At 35.3% G+C, this 23,088-nt stretch overlaps 1 protein-coding gene, 1 long non-coding RNA gene and 1 pseudogene across 5 annotated transcripts; 2 read left to right on the forward strand and 1 right to left on the reverse strand.

Moving 5' to 3' along the window:
* Positions 1 to 812: 812 nt before the first annotated feature.
* Positions 813 to 8,990, reverse strand: LOC110869054. The gene is made up of 2 exons (XR_002552910.2): positions 8,815 to 8,990; positions 813 to 1,082 (listed from the first exon to the last, which is right to left on the reverse strand). It is a non-coding gene; the product is annotated as an uncharacterized LOC110869054 (long non-coding RNA).
* On the forward strand, positions 4,842 to 8,239 carry LOC110869053 (probable aldehyde oxidase 3). Of its 4 annotated transcripts, none has more exons than XR_002552909.2 (4): positions 4,845 to 5,195; positions 6,288 to 6,360; positions 7,034 to 7,139; positions 7,221 to 8,239. XR_002552909.2 is itself a non-coding variant. In XM_022118349.2 (3 exons), exons 1-3 carry the CDS (start codon positions 5,182 to 5,184, stop codon positions 7,910 to 7,912), a joined length of 477 nt encoding a protein of 158 aa, XP_021974041.1. In that variant the 5' UTR covers positions 4,846 to 5,181; the 3' UTR covers positions 7,913 to 8,198. The 4 variants fall into 4 exon arrangements, 1 of the variants encoding a protein (XP_021974041.1); XR_004863563.1 differs by having other exon boundaries at positions 4,846 to 5,195; positions 6,963 to 7,139; positions 7,221 to 8,198; XR_004863562.1 differs by having other exon boundaries at positions 4,842 to 5,195; positions 6,288 to 7,139; positions 7,221 to 8,198.
* Positions 8,991 to 11,114: 2,124 nt separating the features above from the next.
* On the forward strand, positions 11,115 to 12,616 carry LOC110869051 (annotated as a pseudogene).
* The last annotated feature ends 10,472 nt before the right edge of the window (positions 12,617 to 23,088 follow it).

A 23,088-nucleotide genomic window follows, 5' to 3' on the forward strand; every position in this document is an offset into this window, starting at 1 on the left:
CTATACATCTATCATAGACATGCTATCAGACAAAATATAGTGTTATATTTGTTATATAGTGTTATATAGTATTACATAGTGTTATATAGTGTTATATGGTGTTATATAGTGTTATATGGTGTTTATATGGTGTTATATATTGTTATATATAGTGTTATAATACACTTCTCACATTTCTCACACTTCTAGATTAATGTACATGATCCTCTACCTTATTATGAATATATAAGTATATAACACAATTTGTATAATTATTCTTTAACCATTTATTTACCTTACTTAAACCAATCTACAATATAATTTTATTAATCCAACTATCCAACCCAACGATTTATCCTTTTTTATTGATTGTTTTTTGTTGTTTTATGTGGTGATTAGGAGAAAATATAGATGTATAAGAGTTTGATCTTTTTGTGTTTTTTTGACTTTTTTTAGTTGTTCTAGACTTGTAGTTTATTATTTTGTTGTTTTATTTTAACACTACAAGAAATTTCAGCTTTAGTGGCGACAAAAATCGTTGCTAAAGCTAGAAAAAGTCGTCGCTAAAGATAGAAATTGGCAATAGCGGCGACATGTCGTCTCTAAAGCTGTCGCCGCTACTGCTTCGTCGCTATTGCTTGATTTTCGTCGCTAAAGCATGTCTCCGCTATTGCTGATTTCGTCGCTAAAACATGTTATTCAATAGCGACGATGAGCGTCGCCACTAAAACGTTTTTTTTTTTTTTTTGGATTTTCCATTTTTTTCGTTTTTTCCAGTTTTTTTTCATATTAAAACCTGTACATTTCTAGTTCATGAGCCACAAAAAACCAACCAAACATAAACTACATAAGCATAAACTACATAAGCGTAAACTACATAAACGTCACAATCCGAATTCGTTTTAAGTCACTAATACGTCATAAACCTACTTAACATCTAAAATGCCATAATTTTAAATCATATCCATGTCATCATCGCTGCCATCATCCGCTTCTTCACCATCAACATCTTCGCTTCCAAACTTTGTCGGGTAACTTGAACTCAAAAAGTTTTGAAGTTCATTTCTAAAATCCGGGTTTTCGAACCAACTCTGGAATAGTGCCTACAACATTATATATACCAAATTTATTAAACTACCAAGTAAAGCAACCAACATATACAATAGGCTAGTTTCTAAACTAAAATAGCCAATGATCTCTAGATCAAGTGGTGGGGGCTTGCATTTCTCTTGAGAGATGCAGGTTCGACTCCCACTTGGTGCAGAGTGAGGCATTGGTGGGCAATGATAGGAGACACAGGGAAACCTGGGTTGGATCCTTGAGCCAAACGGGTTTTCCCGGTAATTTCACCGTCCTGCCTACGGGCGGGTGGGTTACCGGGTTTTCCCCGGAATTGGTGGTGGACTCAGGTTACTCTCGGAGTACTCCGTTTGTCCAGTGGGTGCCCCAAGAGTACTCGGGATTGAGTTTGTTGGTCGTTCAAAAAAAAAAGGATAGTTTACGTTTTGTACCATACGTAATTCGTATGCGTATAATACGGTTCCAATTCGCGAATTCGCTCCATCAATTCAGTGCATCATGCTATTCAATTCTGTGAATTTCCAGCATCAATTCATTGAATTTCCTTTTTCAATTCACTGAATTTCATTTGCCCTAATAGCGAATTTTTAGGGTCAATACGTACATGGGTGTTGGTAAGAAATTCTTGTTCACGTTCTCTTCTTTCATAATCATTAGTTCATTTAGTTAAAATAAAAAACAGAAATAGTTGATAGTTTTGTTACCGATCATGAACTTCATTACTACATATGCTCTGATAGTTCTTTTTATAAAGCTGCTGATCATGAACTTCATTACTACATATGCTCTAATAGTTCTTCTTATAAAGCTGCTGATCATGAACTTCATTACTACATGCTGCTAGTTGTTGTTAATAGCAAAAATAAAAAACTAAAACAGTCTACATGTTGATAAAAAAACAGATTTTCTGACTTATTATAAAGTTGTTGATCATGAATTACTACAGCTTTGTTATATTCAGTCTATGTATCATCTCTTTGTATTATAAAAAAAAACTAACAGCTTTGAAACAGTCTATGTATTATAAAAACAACTGTATAACAGCTTTGAAACTTTATGGTTATGTTTTCTCTTTGCTAATATGAATATTGGATTTTGATCATTTGGATTTATGAAATTAGTAATTTTTGTTTTAGTTTGTGTTTACTAAACCGGACGGAATGGTACGCCGTACCGAATCGTACCGAAATGAATCTACCCCGCTGCGAACCGAATTCGTCCCAACTAGCGAATCGCGAACCCGAACCGCGTACCCGAACCGGAGCGAACCGCGAATTAGGTGACTATGTCCTTGATACCCCGTGAGTCCATGATGATGATGATACAAATGTCAACCGGCACAAGTGCTAGACTACTAATACGTTACAACTATAATGAAGTAAAGTGAGTGAAACTATCTAGTGGTTTTCATTTGTATAAAAAATGAACGGATCTGTTGGTTTTCATTTTCTGATAATGGCATTTTTTATGCTAGAAATCTATCCAGTTGACCTTTTGTTCATTTTTATTAGTAAAGTAATTTATGCATTTGGATAATTTTAAATACAACTTTTTTTTAACAACAAAAAAATATCACAAAAGAAAAACCATAACTTTGTGTGCAACTAACCTTATTTGTCACAATTTATGACTCATAAATTAACAGTCTACATCTTTAAAACAAGCCATGTTCTACCCTTTCTCTATTTCAATCTTCTGTATAATCATAACATCAATCACCACACAAGTGTATAGACTATAGTAATAGTTAATGCGTACCAATGCCTATCATGCCCCCTTTCCCTTTCATATTCTCAATCACGTTGTTGTTTCATCTAATCTCACAGCAACATGAATACCTGGTCAGTGTGACCCCTACAAATTACAATAGCCTACAAACTATGACTACAAATTACACAGCAACATGAATACTTGTTGAGGCGTGCGTGCGGTGCAGTCGCCGCTGCTGCATTACTGTACTCTAGCGTCACTTGTAAGGATGTGTGGAGGTATTGAGCAACTTGTTGCTTGATGATGGTGGTGTAAGTTTACAAAAAGCCTTGTAAATGTGGACTTTGGAAACTCTCAATAGCTCTAAATTATATATATTTACCTGCCAAATTCTATGCGCACAGAGTCTAAATCTTGTATTTTAATTGATATTCGTTATATTTAGGAATCTCTTTTTAATGATTTAACAAGTTAAGTATCAAATAATGCAGTTTCTATTCCACTCATTTGTCAGAATTATATGAATATCCTAAGGAACATTTGCACAGCTGAAGCTTCTATATATCACACCATACACCACTCAACTTATATTAAAGATTCATTCACTACTAGAAAATAGGCCTAGTGCAACTTTTTGTAAGCAACCTTTTTTAAATGAGTTGCATCTGACTCTAATGCAACTTCGTTAAACATAAATGTTGCATTAGAAGATATAATGCAATTTCTTTACTAAAAAGTTGCAAATTTAACTAAAAAGTGCAACCTTTTTCTTGAAAGGTTGCAAATTTTATTGAAATTTGCAACTTTTATTAGAAAGGTTGCACTAAGAAAATGTAAATGCAACTCTTAACTAAAAGGGTTGCATTGTTAAAATTAAAATGCAACTATACTGCTTTAAAAGTTGTATTGTTAAAACTAAACGCCACTATTATTTTAAAATGGTGCGTCCAAACATACACGTGGTGTTATATATTTTAATGTAATTATTTATTTACCCGCAAACTTTCACAACCAAAGCCAATGGAATAAAAGCCTGGCTATCCGGGGTAACCCAATGGCAAAAGGTGACCCCATACGCCCACGACTGTAGACAATACTGGGTAGCCCAAGCCCACTAGCTTTAGTTCCATGGAAAATCCACCGTCGAAGGCCCACTACAGTAAAAAATCGGTTGACCCGGACCCGTCCCGACCCGAAACCCGTTCTGACCCGGACCCATTCTGACCCGGACCCATTCTGACCCGGACCCGTTTCGACCCGAATCAAAACAACCCTTTTTTATAATTGACCCGTTTTGATCTGAACTCGTTTTGACTCATGACCCGACCCGTTTACCAGGTCTAATGATTAGTATTCTATTGGTGTTGTAGATAATATAATAGTGGATATAACTGTTGAATTATTACTTTATCTCACCCTTTAGAACTCATCATCAGATTTATTTTAATACTTACCCTGTGATTTCATACTCGTTTCTTTGATTATTGTTCAAGAAATACACATGGACCAAAATTGTTTGTTCAATTCTGACATATTGCTTAAATTTTGAAATCCGCATGATTGTTCCAAATGTTTTAGTAGGGTGCAAACGAGCCGAGTCAAGCCCGATTCGCGTAACATATGAAGCTTGAGCTCGGCTCGGTTCGAGCCTCGAGCTTGGCTCATTGATAGTTTCTCAATCTTAATCTCGAGCTCGGCTCGCGAGCCGCTCGACTCATTTGCACCATTACTCTACTATTACTTTATTATTAATAGAGAAACTTTGTGAATAGTATCAAGGGCATTTAAGGGATTTTTTATTTAATTATATTTAATATGAGTAACCATTTTGACCATAAATAATTTAAAAAAAAAAAAGAAAATTTAACTATGAAACTCTATTATTAATAGACAAACTTTGTGAATAGCATCAAGGGCATTTAAAGGATTTTTTTATTTAATTATATTTAATATGAGTAACCATTTTGACCATAAATAATTTAAAAAAAGAAAATTTAACTATGAATTTAATCAACAATTCAACTCCTAAAAACACATGATGATCATATACACCCATGTATAAATGTGAACCACTATGATCGACAACAAAAAGGTTGAGCAATTCCTTTTAAAATTTCTATTTTCCCTTTAAAACTTTTATTTTTCCATTTAATATTACCATCAATTTGTGAAAAATTAGCAAAATAAGAAGATCGGATTTTGAATCCTTCAAAAAAAGTTCCCTCCCCAATTTTGATTTCCCCCCAAGAAATTAATTCTCACTCCCATTAACCTAAATTTTAGGTCCCCAATTCATCCATCTCAACTTGAGTAGTAAGTACGTGTCCCCCAATTCTCTCTCTCTCATTGGAGCTTCACACCGGCTGCGATCCACAACTTTCGGTGGTGTTTTTCCGACCATAATCCACAGCCATGACTCCTGAGTAGTAAGTACTTATTGCACAACACTTTCACTAATTTTTTTTTCGATCGGATCTTATGTGGGTATCACCGGAATTCTTGTTGTAATCTCATACCTGTTGTTCGTTAGTTAGTGGGTTCGTATAATTGGATCTTGATTTGTTGATCTGATTTGGATGTTTGGATTTGGGATTTTTGTGTGATGGGTAAGTTAGGGTTTTGATTTTTTTTTATTGTTGTGCTTATGTTTGATTGTTGTTGGATCGGGATATAGGGAGGGTAGATCACATAAGATTTAGAAATATAGGCATAGTTTTGATCATAATTATTCGTGAAAGTTGTGGAATTGAATTGGGTGAAGATGTTATAGAGTATGGGAGTAGGTTTAGTTAGCTGTTACTCAAAAAAGGATGATAATTATCATATCAGATGATGATGTGTTAATGTGTTGATCGAAAAGTTGACGGTTTACTTTAAGTCTAGTTGGTTTTTTTTCGGTAAATCATACTGGCAGGCAGCAGCTGTTAGTGGTAAAAATTGAGAATTTATTGTTTATGTACTTTAGGCTGTGGCCTTTTCTATTGATGTAATGGCTTGATAAGTTTGTTAAGATCTTTCATTCAGAAAATCAACGAGAGAGGGAGAGAGTATACAAATGAGGGACAATGGTTGATATTTAGGCAAACACTGTACCATTAAAAATATATAATGAGAGTTTTATTATATATAAGTATGATATTTCATTGTTTTCTAATTGGATTAAAAGGACAAAACTTTCAGCATATGTTAATTGTTTAAACTTCGTTAAAAAAGGATATGACACACGTAATTATTAAGTTATAACCTTCTCTTGTTGATCTTCTATTGGAACGAGAGTTTATAAGTGATGATTAGTTCAAGTGCTTATAATATCGTTTCACTCACATGGTTCCAAGATTCGTATATATATTCATGATTACAACGTCGACTTGAAATAATGCCTTTGGATTTGTCGTTTATCCGTAATTACAATGTATACTTTAATAATGTCTTTAAATTTGTGGTTTTGCTTTTGCATTAACTTACTACTTGTGGCTTCAATCAATTCGTTTATTTACTGCCATCGTCATCTTTCGCAGTGACTACCTATTCAAGCTTTTGCTCATTGGAGATTCGGGTGTCGGAGAGTCTTGTCTGCTTTTGCGGTTTGCTGTAAGTGCCGTGGATCCTATATAAATTACGCTCTTCAAAACTAGATATTACTATTTTAAGATATCATTCTTATTCGTATGAGTTTAACTACGCTTTCCGTTTAAAGTTCATGCTAATTTATGAGATGAAGTGTAACACCTAAATGGAGCACCTTTAGAATATTTTGATGATAGGGCAAGATGGCAGTAGTATTAATTACGGAAGTGAAAAGGAGGTCCATTATCTGTTTCAATTTTCTATTATCATTGCTTCAAAATATATGTATGTTGATGCAACATGATGTACGAACGTTCAGCGAACAGTTCACGAACTGTTTGGTGGGAAGTTCGTTTGTGTTCGTTCGTTTACTAAACGGACGAACGCGGACAATAAATTTTGTTTGTTTAGTTAAATGAACAAACATGAACATAGGTCGCGTTTGTTCATTTATGTTCGCGAACGTTCGGTAACGTGTCCGTTTATGTTCGATAGTTCATTAATGTTTTTAGTTTTTATTATATATTTAAATTCTTCAAAATTCCGACAAATAAAATATTTGATAAGTATTGTGTATTAGTGTATCATATAACTTTCGGTGGTGTTTTTCCGACCATAATCCACAGCCATGACTCCTGAGTAGTAAGTACTTCTTATTGCACAACACTTTCACCTATATTAACCGTTGAACAAGCAGTCGAGAAGTCGAGCTTTTTGAAGTCCCATCATTCTTAACCCCATCACTAGTTGGTGACTTCTCAAAGGGAATGGCTGAATCTGATCACCAAATTCACTCTGCTGAGGTATTTTAACTAAAAGTATATTTTTTTTGGGGGCATTATTCTCTTTAATTATTCACTTCTTTATTTGTAATTGCTATTCAGATCAAACTTCCATGACAATACTATTTCTATATGGAATCACAAACAGCATTAGTTGTCCCGGATGAAGACAACTGCATGGTGGTTTATAGTTCCAGTCAGGTCCCTGAATCGGTACAAAGTATCATTTCCCGGTGTCTTAATATTCCCGAACACAATGTTCGTGTGATTACACGACGAGTTGGTGGCGGTTTTGGTGGAAAGGCTATTAAAGCTATGCCCATGAGTATCAATTATTATACATTTATACTACCAGTTTTTCGTTATAATAATTTTGCGTTTTGTTACGAATATTGATAATATAGGTTGCGGCAGCATGCGCACTTGCAGCTTACAAACTACGCCGTCCTGTAAGAACATATGTAAATCGAAAAACCGACATGATATTGGCAGGAGCAGGAAGAAGACATCCAATGAAGATAAATTACACGATTGGATTCAAATCTAAGGGGAAAATCACAGCCCTACATCTAGATGTTTTAATCAATGCTGGGATGTCAATAGATGTTAGCCTTATAATACCATGGAATTTCGTTGGTTCACTCAAGAAATACAATTTTGGTGCCTTGTCATTTGACATTATACTATGTAAAACCAACAATTCTTGTAAATCCGCAATGCGGGCCCCAGGAGAAGTGCAAGGATCATATATAGCTGAAGCGATTATAGAACACGTGCGACTCACCTTTCGTTAGATGTAGGGTTGGTTAGGGAGATGAACTTTCATAATTATGATAGCTTGAAGTTATTCTATGGTAAAGAGATTGAAGAAGATCATGAAAAAAAAAGGTTGAGCTGGAAGCTATGCAAAAAGACATTGACAGACAACGACAAAACTTGGAAGCTATGATGCAGAAAGTTATGAAACGACTGTCTGTTGGAGATCGAGATGAGTAGAATGTTTCTGTTTCTTTTTAGTATTGTATTGAAACTTTGTGTTGAACACATTGTTATTTATGTTTGAACAAGTATGTTAAAGTACACTATTTCTCTATCAATGATATTTGTCATTATTTGTTCTAGTGTAATTGCGATTCAATGTATATCGAATAATAGCAATAAAATTTATAGTACAAAGTTGCATTTGGGTATAAAAAGTTGCATTAGTTGTAACTAAAATTGGTAAAAAAAATGTTGCATTTAGCGTAAAAAAAGGTTGCATTTTTTTCTAATAAAAAGAAAATAATAGTTGCATTAACTCTAAAAAAGGGTTACATTTTTGTAACTAAACCATATTGAAGGTTGCATTTACGTGTATAAAAAGTTGCATTTGGGTGAAAAAAAGGTTACATTTTTGTAACTAAAATATAAAAAAAGTTGCATTTGAGTATTATAAAAGTTGCATAGAAAAAAAGTTGCACTTGTATACTAAAAGCAACACTTAAGAAAAAAGTTGCATTAGGCCCTAAAAAAGTTGCATTATATCTAATGCAACTGCTTCTAATGCAGCCCCCAATAAAAAGTTGCATTAGGCCTAATGCAACTTTTTCAAGGCTTAATGCAACATTTTTTAGGGGTTACCCTAGCTTCATTTTCTTGTAGTGATTCTATACTACACAAAATTAAGAAATTAAAAGAGAGATTGAAAAGAACTAACCAGAGGTGACCAGATTTCAGTGGAGATGGCTGGATTTCAGTAGAGGTGATCGGATTTCAGTGGAGATGGCCGGATTTCAGTAGAGGTGACCGGATTTCAGCAGAGATGACCGGAAGTGGTTGCATTTTAGTGGAGGTGACCTACAAACACTATAAAAAATCAAGAAATATAACTATATAACTAAAATAAACAACGATATAAAGAACCCTAACTGTGTATGTCGCCGGAGGTGGTAGAAATTGAGTGGAGGCGGCCGGAATCTTTAGTGTTTTGAGTGGGGTGGACGGAGCACAGCTTGGAACGGGGCTCACAAACACCAGAAACCCTAACTTGGAACCATATTAGGGCTCTGGAGATGGTGAGTGGAGATGTGTAGGGTAGAATGGAGGGAAAGGGAATGGATAAGGACTTTATCCCGCTTAAAACCCTTTAGTGGCAACTCAAATGAGATATTTCCCAGATCGTTGGATCAGGTCTTCATCCAACGGCCAATAAGCGGTTAATGGTCCCATGACACGGATCCACCTTTAGCGACGACATATTAGCAGTCGCCACTAATACTGTCGCCACTAAAGCTCAAAATTCTTGTAGTGTAAGTTTTGTTTGTTTATATGATTACTAATCAACATTTAAAACTAGGGCTTGAATATTTGAAAATTAAAATTGAAAATTATAGTCTATGGTATTGGTTGAACATTATTATTTATTTTGTTTAAGTGTTTAGTGTTGTTTTATGAACTTATGGAGCGATTTATATGTGATAAGAACCATGAATAGAGAAGTTATGGCGCGATTTCTCAAGAGGAAATGCGTTGTACTACTTTTTTTTGTCGGATTTTTCTAATTAAAGATTAAGCTATGTCTTAGATAAGTTTTTTTGTTGTTTTATTTAATGGTTAAGGTAAATAGAAGTTGGTAGGGTAGGTAGGGTTTGAATTCTGATGTTTTTTTGTTGTTACTTTAGTTACTTGTGAGGGTTTTTTTACTTATATTGTTTACTATTTTACTTGGAACTTTGTTTGTTAATGTAATAGGAAGTTAAGAAATATGGTTTGATTGTCGGAAATAAGGAAACAAATAGTATATGGACTAGTGTGTAATATGTTGGACTATATAAACACCATCTTTGTATAACCCTATTTTTTGTACAATACAATTTCAATACAAACAATTCCAAACCACATTGTTTTCTCTATACCAAACAACATTGATTGTTTCAAAATTGAAATTGACCCAACTCGACCCGATTTGATCCGACCTACGAAACTTTGTTTGTTTATGTTTACATGTTTTACATGACCCGACCTGATCCGATCCGACTCGTTATGAACTGATTTTTTTTATATAGCTAGGGATCTAAAATTTTTTAATTTTTTTTCGCATTTTCAGAAAAGAATTTCTAGGTCCGCCAGTGAATAAAACTCAAGGCAAATTTGATATAACCGTTACTTATCACGCTAGGAACATGCAAATAATATCTTTTGCAAAGAAATATATGTTGTAAAGAGTCGTTGAACTTACCTGTATAGTTAATATTCATTTGATATAAACACAACAATTACCTGTATAGTTAATATTTATTAAGTGTGGTTGAGCTGTTAGACTACATCAACAATCTGCAGATGGAGGGGAATAAGCAATAGGCGGTTTACATGATCTCGGCTACGGGTTGCTGGTCGTTGTGGAAAGCACGCAATGACAAAATCTTCAACAACAAAGCTTGTCAGTTATCGAAGATGATGGGGGAGGTAAAAGCACTGTCGTTTCTGTGGCTAAGTTCAAGGGCGGCAAAACTGAAATTAGAATGGATGAATTGGAGGGAGTTTAGGTTCATATGGTAATATATCAGATCATGTAACACATGACTGAGGTTGTATCTCCTCTGTTATTTATTTTCTTTTTTTTCCCATGTACTGTTTTTTCTCCTTGAGCAGCTTGCTCAGGTTCAATAATATTCCGCCTTTTATCAAAAAAAAAAAAAAAGTTAATATTCATTTATGATATATTATAATGCCATCACTGCTAACATTTAAGTTGATGGTTTTTTTTTTCAATATCTATATAATATGTTGGAAAATTTCAGTCTATAACAAATAGAATTTCAAGATATGAAAGATCATATAGTGTAAGCTTAATGTATAGTTAAAGATGAATTAATTGCATATTAACAATGAGGAGAAGATTCATGTTATTACGAATTTATGAAACGTTGATATTTTAAGTTGAACTAAACAATTTTCTCCTTCATAAATAGAGTACTATATATAACGTAGATCGACAAAACATTTCCACAAAACTTATTCATCCTATTATCAAAAATGGCCACCAAACAACTTCACGTAGCAATGCTTGCAAGTCCCGGCGTTGGCCATTTACTCCCAATATTATTACTCGGCCACCGTCTTGCCACCCACCAAACCTCCGTGTCACCGTCCTAGCCGTCACCGCCACTGCCACCATCCCACAATACCTATCCCAACTCATTACTTCCTTCACCACCCACCTTTCCGTCATCCAAATCCCGGCTGCTGACATCTCCGCTGTCGCTCCACGCAACGCCAACGTTGTCACGCAACTTTGCGTCATGATGCGGGAAACAATTCCCGCCATCCGTGCCACTATCTCCGCAATGAACTCACGTCCCCACGTCTTCGTTGGTGATATTTTTTCCAACGAGTCGTGGGCCGTTGCGGAAGAACTGGGGATACCGAAGTACGTGTTCGTAACTGGCAACGCATGGTTCACCGCACTCTTCACTTACTCTCCGGTGCTTGATAAGCAAGTGGTGGGTCAATATGTTGACCAGAAAGAGCCGTTGGAGATACCCGGCTGTAGACCAGTACGACCGGACGAGGTTTTCGATGCCATGCTGAACCGGGATGATGAAAACTATGACGTTTACCTAAACCTAGCAGTTGGTGTAACTTTGGCAGATGGAATGTTGATTAACACGTGGGAAGATCTTGAACCTCAAACTCTTAACGCACTACGAACCAATGAGATTTTACGGTCCGTGGTGAAATACAAACCGGTTTACACAGTTGGACCGGTAAACAAAAGATATGAACCGGACGCGTTAAAGGGTGAGGTTGTTGAGTGGCTCGACAAACAACCAGAGCGGTCGGTTATATACGTGTCGTTTGGAAGCGGAGGGACGATATCAGCCGAGCAAATAAATGAGTTGGCTTGGGGTTTGGAGCTAAGCCGACAAAGATTTGTTTGGGTGGTGCGGCCACCGACCGGACATGTGCCCGATGGATCTTTTTTCAAAGCTGGTCAATCAGATGCTACATGTGATTATCTTCCGGAAGGGTTTTTGACGCGAACCCAAAAAGTTGGGCTTGTGGTGTCATCATGGGCCCCACAGGTGGAGATTTTGAACCACACGTCTGTTGCAGGGTTTTTGACACATTGTGGATGGAACTCAACGTTAGAGAGTGTTACGAATGGAGTGCCGATGATTGCATGGCCATTGTATGCAGAGCAGAAGATGAATGCTGCCATGTTGACGGAGGAGCTGAAGGTGGCGGTGAGGCCGGAGGTGTTGCCGACGAAGAAAGTGGTGGGGAGGGAGGATGTTGCTAGGATGGTCATGGATTTAGTGGAGGGTGAAGAAGTAAAAGTAATGAAAATCAATGTAGACATGTTAAAGAAAGGTGCGGAAAAGGCAATACGTGAAAATGGTTCATCTTATATATCAGTTTGTAAGTTCATTGAGGATTGTTGGTCTCAAATTCAGTAGTAAAAAGATATATAAAAAGTTAGATATCATAAATCGCAAAATAATGAATTATGTTTATTTATCCAATACTACTCCTATCTAAGGATCTGTTTCTTTCATAGAACTGTGAGAATAGAGTAATATACTGTATATAAAAGATATAAAACAACAATAAAATGTATTAAGTTTTATAGTAACAAGTATAAGACAACAATAAAGTGTGGTTCATGAATAATTTTTATTTAAACTAATGCATTCGAGTAAATAGTATTTTGAAAACCTACTATGCTAATATTCAACTTGCAATAATGAGTAAGTTGTCTTTTCATAAACCACGAACTTTTAACACCGCATGATTCATATGACGTAAAACATAGACAATGTTGAATGTATACCGACACGTATTAAACATACGTAGGGTTAAAAAAATCCGAGAGACCAAATGTGACCATCAAACACAATGGCAAGTAGCAACAAAGACGATCAAACTCGAAAAAAAAAGTTATAAAACAAAAACTAATATAAAAAACTAAACTTATTTAAGTTTTGTCAGAAAATTATAACAAAATCAAAGTTTTATTACAAAAGTAAAAAATCTTGAAGTTTACTAAACAAAAAAACATAAAAGATAAAACCAAAAAGAAAAGTTTACTATGTATACATGAGCTATTATCGTTAGACAGTTTGTTGTGTTTTCATCTATTTTTTTAAATTCTAATGAATCATATTTAGACTGTTTCTTGTCTTTTCATCTATTTTTTTAACGTCCAATGAAACATATATTACTAATTACTCATTACTTAATGCTATAATTACTCATTACTCGTTAGTGATTACTCAATTACTCATTACTCATTACTCAATGCTATAATTTGCAACATTTTTACGCATAGAAGTGTTGTCTCTTATGCTTTAAAAGTTTTCCATTTTTTATACTTTTAAACCAAAACTATTTGATTCTTTACTTTTAACCCGAAACTATTTGATTCTTTACTTTTAACCCTAAAAACTTTCCATCTTTATTTATAACCCAAAACTATTTGATTTTTTGCTTTTAACCCCAAAACTTTTCATCTTTTACAGTTTAACATCACAACTTTTGTGCTCTATACTTTTCATTTTTCACAAAATTTTCGTTTTCTGTTCTAAATGTTGCGAGTTAACATGACGCAATGTGTGTGTGTGGTTAAACGTTTTTACGTCGTCTATTTTTCCCGTTTGACAGGTTCATCATAATGTGCGAGTCCTAGATCGACTTAGTTATTTTTTATATGTTTGACGTTTTGGTTTAATTCTTCGCATTAACACGCTGCAACTTTAGTGTTGGTGGTCGTTGACAGTAGTTTGACATTGGTGTTCGCCCCGCCGCAACGCGATGTGCTTAAAACTAGTTATTAAATAAAACAAACAAACAAAGCTAGCCGGTAACTAGCCAAAAAGGACTTGGTTATTACACATAAACTGCAACATCAGCATTCCACCCAACTAAAGACATACTATCATCCCACCCTGTATAAATTGAACCATTCCAAATTGCCCAATCCAGAGCTGCCTCCTTGGATCTACTCTTCACCCACAAAAAGCTAAGGCTCTTAATATCTCCGAAAATTTTCTGCAGTGAATGGTTGCACTGGTTAAAATAACATCATTGCTCGACTTCCATATGCACCACAACATCGTTAGGCGGATTGCATACACAACCTTTTTATACTTGGTCGACCCCCTAGTATGCACCTCCAAATCCAATACATCCATTACGCCAAATGCGAAGAATTTAGATTGCTTAACCCACTGTGAAACTACTGCCCAAACCGCCTGAGCGAAACCACATGAAACAAATAGATATTCACTGGTCTCCGGGATCATCTCGCACAACAGGCACAAAGTAGTCGGTACATTTATGTTTCTCTGGGCCAGCACACACCTTTCTAGGACCCTATTGAGTTCCACCCTTCCATGCCAATATTCCAACCTTTTCTGGGACCCAGGAATTCCAACGAAATACATAGTTAGGCTGAACATACTGTGTTTTGGAGGCACACCTTGACGCTTTTGACCGTGTACTACCAGATCCGTCCAACACCCATTTACACCCATCTCGAGCTTCGCTCAAAGTAGGATTCCCCAACGTAGCCAGCAGCTAAGCCAACTCAGCAGCTTCGACACCCTAACCCGACTATCTCCTCCAGTTCCATTTCCACGACTAACCGTAAGATCCCACTTCTACCCAGTTAGCAACCAAGCAAGATTTGTCTCTGTGTAGTGCAAACAATGCTGGAAAATAGCTTGCCAAAGGGACCTCGAAACCCAGTTGTCCAGCTAGAACATGATCCCCGCACCATTACCTAGTATACCTTCCATTAACCTCATCACATCCACATTATATTAATATCTAATATTAGGTAAAGGATCCTGTAAAAAGTTCATCTTTTGTAAGAAGTGTAAGAAATAATCTTGGAATGACAAGTGTCCATCCTCTTAATTAATTCAAAAGGATAGATTAGTAATTGTACATTTTTGTCATTTAATTGATTTACAATATAACTGAAAAAAAAAATGGCCATGAGAATTTTTAGGGATTGATCGTTTCATATCCATCTTCGATTCAGATCATCTTCTCCGACCATCTTGTTAACCTTCCGTCATCATCATCACAGTTCACGTCATCTTCTCCGATTTGAACACACCTGCATCTCCGACCACCGTCACCAATTTCTTTCGTCTCCACAAATCATTCACCGTCATCGTCTTTCATCTTCGTCATCCTCATTTCTGATCGTGACTTGAATCATGGTCATGGTGTTTTAAAATATGGGAATGTTTTGTATTGATTGTCCAGATGTTAAAACACCATGGATGTAATCACAATACAATGTTTTCTGGATTCTAGATAAAACACCATGACTTGAATCATAGTCAATTTATCCAGTTATTTTAAAACACCACGCCATGAATCTGATTATACAATGTCTCCATATAAAACACCATGACTTGAATTATAGATGTTTAAAACACCACACCATGAATAATGTCTACAGATAAAACACCATGACTTGAATCATAGTCATGGTGTTTTAAAATCTGGGGATGTTTTTGTATTGATAAAACACCACGCCATGAACAATGTCTCCTGATAAAACACCATGACTTGAATCAGAGATGTTTTAAAACACCACGCCATGAACAATGTCTCCAGATAAAACACCATGACTTGAATCATAGTCATGGTGTTTTAAAATCTGGGAACGTTTTCTATTGATAAAACACTACGCCATGAACAATGTCTCCAGATAAAACACCATGACTTGAATCATAAGCGTTTAAAACACCACGACATGAACAATGTCTCCAGATAAAACACCATGACCTGAATCATAGTCAATTTATCCAGTTGTTTTAAAACACCACGCCATGAATCTGATTATAGATCTATTTATGATAAAGTATGAATAAATTCGTTGATTTTTTGGAGATTGATGACGGTTACCATATAATTCGCTGATCTTTAGGAAGTTGATGGGGGTTTTGAAACGGTTACCATATTTGAAACGTTGGAAAAGTCACTATTGCCCTTCAATTTTTACATAAGGTCCTTCTAATTAAAACACAATTTACATTTTATACCCTATTGATCTCAACCATTAGATCAAATATCCAATGGTTTAAAACACTTCTTAACCTTCTTACATTTTAGACACTTTTTACCATATCCCTACCCTCTAATATTATTATCATTATAATAAACAGTTCCAAATAATGACAGGTGATAATACATTCTCTCTTTAAAAAATTGTTTATTGTTTAAGCAATTATCTGATTATTTTTTTAGTTGTTAGCCAACCGTATCATATGTTATATATACTCTCATAAACCCTTTTAATTGATAACCTATGAATTATTTATTTATGTTTCACTTTGTTGATCTTACAACATTTTTAAATTATTATGTCTTTATTACTACTAGTATCTGTATAAATGTTTTATTTTTATAATAAATCAAAAACATTTTTTTTAATTAAAATCACAATTGCGTAAATATTTCAAAAACTTATTACTATATAGTAATAAACAATACTTTTAGCAAAGTTTATAAAGTGTTAACTTGACATGTGAGACCCTAATATATTTTATCTGTAAAGTTGTAGCGGAAAAACGAACTATAAAATTTCTTTTATTTAATTCATTTCAACATGTTGAATAGACTTTTATGTTCTGTTTGTTTTTTGGCCAGAAGTACTTCTGGCCACTTATGTCTGCGCCGCGCAGACGCGGGCAGACGTTTGGATGCTGCAAATTGTTTGTTTTCTCGCAGACCTTTCATTAAAAAAGGTCTGCGAGACCTCTTCACCAAGCAGACATGTTCCATCATCTTCCAACCTCTTCCAACCTCTTCTCCTCTTCTCCCTCTTCTCCCTCTGCCACCACCACCTCCTCTGCCACCACCACCACCACCTCCGACACTCCTCTGCCGCCACCACCTCCACCTCCGACACTCCTCCGCCGCCACCACCTCCTGTGCCACCACCACCCTCTTCTCTCTTCAACACAAATCAACTCCCAACAAGTCAAAACCCACCACAGAATCAAGAGAGAGAGGGAGCGGCAGGAGAGAGGGAAAGAAGAGAGAGAGATATGTGATGGCGGTGGTGCTATGGCGGTGGTGGAACCCCCAAATCGAACGACGGCAGATGGTGGGTTTTGATGTTCTTCATCTTCAAACAAACCCCCAAATCGAAGATCATCCAAAAACCCTAAATCGAACCCCAAATCGGAGATCGAGGGAGCGGTGGGTGGTTGTGGTGGTAGATGAAGGCAGATGAGAGAGAGGCCGAGGAGAGACAGACGGTGGTGGCGGTGGTGTAGTGGTGACGGTGGTGTAGTGGTGACGGTGGTGGTGGGTTTGCGGTGGTGCTTGGTGGTGGTGATGAAGGCAGATCTGTGGAGGGTGTGTGTGAGAAGAGGTGGGTGTGTGTGAGAAGTGGTTTATGTATAATAAAAAAAACAAACCCTCTTCTCCTTGCAGACTGCAGACCTTTGGTCCACCTCTTCTCCTGCAGATGCCTGCAGATGTGGTCCGCAGACTGCAGACCTTTTGCATCTGAAAAAACAAACACCACCTTAAAAGGCTCTTTACAATAAATACATTCTCCATTTTTTTAAATAATAAGAACATGACATACATTTATCAAGTTACATAACTACACACTCTCGTACAATCTATTATGTGACTCGATCTTCATCGCCTTGCATTCCATGGAAATGTTGTGTGATATAGTATAACCTGCAACCACCACATACATTCGCATTATTAGTACTTGGTGACTTTAAACATAATCTAAAGGTGCTTAATTAAACGACCACATTGCGGTCCGTTCTTAAATACATCTCATTTGTTTAGCTTTCTAACTTCATACTTTACGAATTCCGTGTCAATCCTTCAATGGCCCAACAATAATGTACCTGCAAATCATTTCATTTTCAATAACAACATGATTAGTACCCTTTATACTTATACGTATGGAGTCCACGCCCCCGAATGTACATGACATATTCATTAGTACATATTACTTTCCAACACATTTATATATATACATACTTATCTTTTATCTAACTCTTACATACGCTCCTTATTCGTGCTCTTCTATACTATCCATCCGTCATCATACCTTTTACGTACAAGCTTACGAGCTTACATACTTATTTCCTTTCCATACGTACTCATATACAAGTTTCGTACTCATCACATCTCGCCTAAACTCTTCGGCAAGGTTAAGGTGCATTTCGGGAGCTTAACGGAACATCGGGAGGTGATTTGGGTCAATCGGACATACGGAACAAAGAAAATTGGTAGTTGGACTTAGAGTTTGTGTCGACGACGGCCTAAAGCTGCGACGCCGACACGTCGCGTCTCCTGGAAAACACCATTGACAACAGTTTAAGGCGTCGAGAGAAAACCAAGTCAGCAAGCCACGTCATCGACGCCTTAAGGGCCCGTCGGCGACACATCATGGTTTGTTGCTTCGCTGATTTTCGCAATAATGGGTTTTTTTGTCCGTTCCAACATCCCGATAGTTCGAAAACGTGAAGTGACATAATTCAAGCCCTCAAAATTATCCTACACTAAACCCCATGCCCTGACATCAAATTTCCATCCTTCGATACATTACTTTCTACATTTTGACCTGTTCACTTCTACCGTGTAATTTCAACATAGACGACTACATACGACTTACCACAACAAATACTTGCCTTGGTACTTACCCTTACCCATATCTCCTTACAAGGATCCCTATATTCAACATACCAAACTTCATTTATAATAGAGTAAACTGCCATTTTGGTCCCTGTGGTTTGGTCACTTTTGCCACTTTAGTCCAAAACTCAAACCTTTTACATCTGGGTCCCTGTGGTTTCAGTTTTATTGCCATTTTGGTCCAAAAATGAAATCAGGTAATATTTGTCTTATAAAATCCTGTTATTTTGTCCTTTTCCTCAGGAGCAAAATGGTTATTTCTTTTTTATAAATAAATACCAGATTTTATAAGATAAATACGACTTGATTTGCTCCTGTGGAAAAGGACAAAATTGCAGTATTTTATAAGAAAAATATGATCTGATTTTATTTTTGGACTAAAATGGCAATAAAACTGAAACCACAGGGACCCAGATGTAAAAAGTTTGAGTTTTGGACTAAAGTGGCAAAAGTGACCAAACCTCAGGGGCCAAAATGGTAGTTTACTCTTTATAATATAAGAAGTGAATTTCGAGAATCACTTACCTCGAGCGCACATTTCGTACATGCTTCCTCGTATCCTTTTCGTTAGCCTTCCATGCTTCCACCCACCTTACATTATCCTATACTTTCATGTCATTATGGTTAGCACATTATTAGCATACACACACATTCTAAATGTCATTCATTTCACATTCATATCCTACATTGACCTTTACTAGTCAAATTCCAACAACACAATGTATAAGCTAGAAATCGCATCTTTCATTCCACATAATTGTTCGTGTCATCACATATAACAAATATTGATATACCATGTACCTAATGATTTCCCTAACATAACATTTGTGACAAAATGCCTTACTATGCTATATATGCATAGTTGACTTTCAGAAAGTCAATTGTCTATCATATGAATTATCAACTTAATCTCATACATCCACATCATTATAGTAGATTATACTACGGACATCATATACATTTCATACTCATGTAGTAACACACATATAATCACATGATCACCTGGTTACATACATAAACATGAACGATCATTTTCATTCATGCTAACATTTCTATGATTATTCAATTATTGCATGACCCAAACTTAGCTATCCCAACATCATTCCAACATTACCCCTTTCTAGAATCTTATACACTTCACATTTACTTTTTAATCGTAATCAGGCAATTACTCAAACATGTGGTAAAGATCATACCATTCAAACAGAATGTACAAGTTCCTAATGTGTCATACTAATAAATCTCAATTTCCATATGAACTCCATTTAACAGCACATTCCTCGTGTTAGTTTACTATGAAATACAACATTATCACTTTCTATGCATATTTATCCACTACTTGTATACTTACACATATTAATGTCATTTAAATTTTCATCAAGCACTTGGTGTGCGTACTACTATCTAAGCACAATGTACAAGTATTTCATGCTTTCATTCCTACTTCTTGCATTCACTTCATCAATACATCTATGCTTCAATTAAATTTCACAATATTAAATGGAATGAAACACTGTAGTTTTGTTACTTCAACCTTACTAACAATTATGCATCTAACACTACATAATTCATCAAATTTATATAAGGATTAGACATGGTTGACATACCCATGTCGCCATCTTTATCATGTAAAATGGGTTCCACTTCAAAACATGAAATTACTCAAAGTTATACACAAAACAAGTTCTATTTAGTGATTCTAATACTAAATCATGCTTAAGTTCATACTAGTTCACGGATTTGATCATAACCCATTTCATGCAACATCACCAAGTAAGAATCTACAACTTACCACATGATTTTTAAGGCCAGATGATACTAATACTTGGTTCATGCATCTTGAATATCAAGCCCCTCCTTTCCAATTTTTTGAATTTTCCTTCTTGCTTTTGAGAGGTTTTCACCTCTTCCCTTTTTTCCTTTCTCTCTATACACGACACACTACACACATACTAGAACCCTGTTTTATATAAAACTTAATTCCATTCCACCACATTTACTCCCTCAAGTTTGTTACTCTTCTGTAATTGTTACAAACTTCATTCCCCACTATTTGGCTAATACTCTAACTAAGTTATCTATAACCAGTTAAACCACTTCATAACATAAATTATAATCATGAATTAAGCATGCGGGTTTTGGGGTGTTACATGACATAATAGAAAAAGATTATGATTATGGTAAATATTAAAGTAAATATTATGTTTAAATGTTATGGCAGATATTAAACATAATAGATATTTATCATAACAAAAGATAATCATATAAACAATTTGAATAATTCGTTATATATTTTGTTTTACTTTAGATGTTGTATCATACTCTACTTATTTATTTAAATATATGAATTAAATAAATACTATATAGATGCTTTATTTATCTTAATTAAATAAATAGTGTTTAAATAAATTGTAATTGAATTAAATGATATATTGAATTCAATAAGCAATTTTAAATACTCTACATGATAAGTAAAATACTCTATATGATAAACAGTTTCAATTTTAAATTAAATTAAACAGCTTCAATAATAAATTATGAAAATAATTATGTTCTCTTGTCCCCAATTTTGGTAATTTACATGTACGATCAATCAGAGTACATCTCCACCTTTACATCTAGGACTCTAATTTCGGGATCTATTATCAAAACGCATATCAGAATTTCAAAATTCAAAAAACCTAATTTCGGGATCTATTATCAAAATGCGTATCAGAATTTCAAAATTCAAAAAACAATTAATATCAAGCTATACATGTTCATCTGCATCACCACTAATAACAATTTTAACTTTACCAAAGCATAGGAGTTTACCTTTTCTATTAACATATCATAAAATACCATACTACCAGTGTTATTCTTTAATATTTCAAATAATCTGAATATTTTCATAATAGAGTCATACTTGCTACGAACGAAGTTGTACAGAATGTAAAGGATCACCTACTTTCATTGTTTCACAACAAAGAAAAAGAATACCTAAGTTATATAAATTGGTGTATATATAAAAATAATTCACTTATGTAAATTTGTGCATGCATTGTAAAGTTACATAATTTCTATCTTTAACTCCGTGTAATACACGGGTTTATAATCTTGTGTTTAAAAATAATTCTTTCAGTTCTAATAACTAATAAGTTAGGAGGAAGTTAACGAACGATAGATGTTACTCTTAATTTTAATAAAATATATAACTATATTTATTTATAAAATGACATAAATGTTATTATATTTTAATGATTCATATTAGATTTTACTAAATCGAGCCGAGGGTATCACTGGAAGTAGCCTCTCTATTCCTACGGAGTAGAGGTAAGGCAATCTACATCTTACCTTCCTCAGAGCCTACCGTAACTTTGCTATTGATGGGATTTACTGAGTATGATGATGATATTAGATTTTACTAAGTTAGGTTGTGGGGTGTGCGAATGGTGGTTTGGGTCATGGATTGTAACATGTGACATAATTCTCGTGGTAAACCACCCCTTTCTATCCACGCATGGTGAGCATGGATATTTCCATGCTAACCATAAGCCTCCTTAAATTAATTTAGGGAATCTGATTAGTGGTAGAGGATGATGGGAGTCATGGACTATACCATATAAGGTGGTGAATGAGGATGGTGGGTGATGCTATTAGTGATGTGGCACTTATGTGTTATACATAGATCATATTAGGTCTTAAAAGACATGGAATATCTTAATGACTCGTGATGGGTTTTCTTCGCTTGTATTAGGTATTAAAGGTTAGATTATGTTGTAGTCACTTATATTAGATTACAATACACAAATGGACTATCTTGGGACTTGTCAACTGTAATAGCTCTTTAATTACCCATGATTAATTAGGTTATATCATGTCTTAAGGGGTTAGATTGGATTGTCGATAGTTATATTCTATCATTTTTCTTACTAATAAATTATACATGTCTCAATGTATCATGTTGAATTTTAAGAGTCATCATAGATCTTAATGGAGCTTATAGGCCCTAATATGTCATGAACTTTAATTTAAACCGGTTCAAACCATAGATGAAACTTAAACAATTCAATCGGTTAAAACATATGGGTTGCTTCTCCTGCTTTAATCTCTAAAAATTGTTAACTACTTTAATCACACTTTGAAGCTCGAAAGTTGCGAGAGATGGTGGCAAAGGCGGCAGCTAAAGGCCGAGGAGGAGGAAGCAGATGAGATTGGTGGAGAAGGTAGGGCGATGGTGGGAGCGATATAGTTTAGTGGGAACGATGATTAGGAGGCAGGTTTAATTGGGAACGACAATTAGGAGGCAGGCTTAATTAGA

The sequence above is a fragment of the Helianthus annuus genome, chromosome 7 (genome assembly GCF_002127325.2).
Source record: "Helianthus annuus cultivar XRQ/B chromosome 7, HanXRQr2.0-SUNRISE, whole genome shotgun sequence".
Classification (NCBI taxonomy): domain Eukaryota; kingdom Viridiplantae; phylum Streptophyta; class Magnoliopsida; order Asterales; family Asteraceae; genus Helianthus; species Helianthus annuus.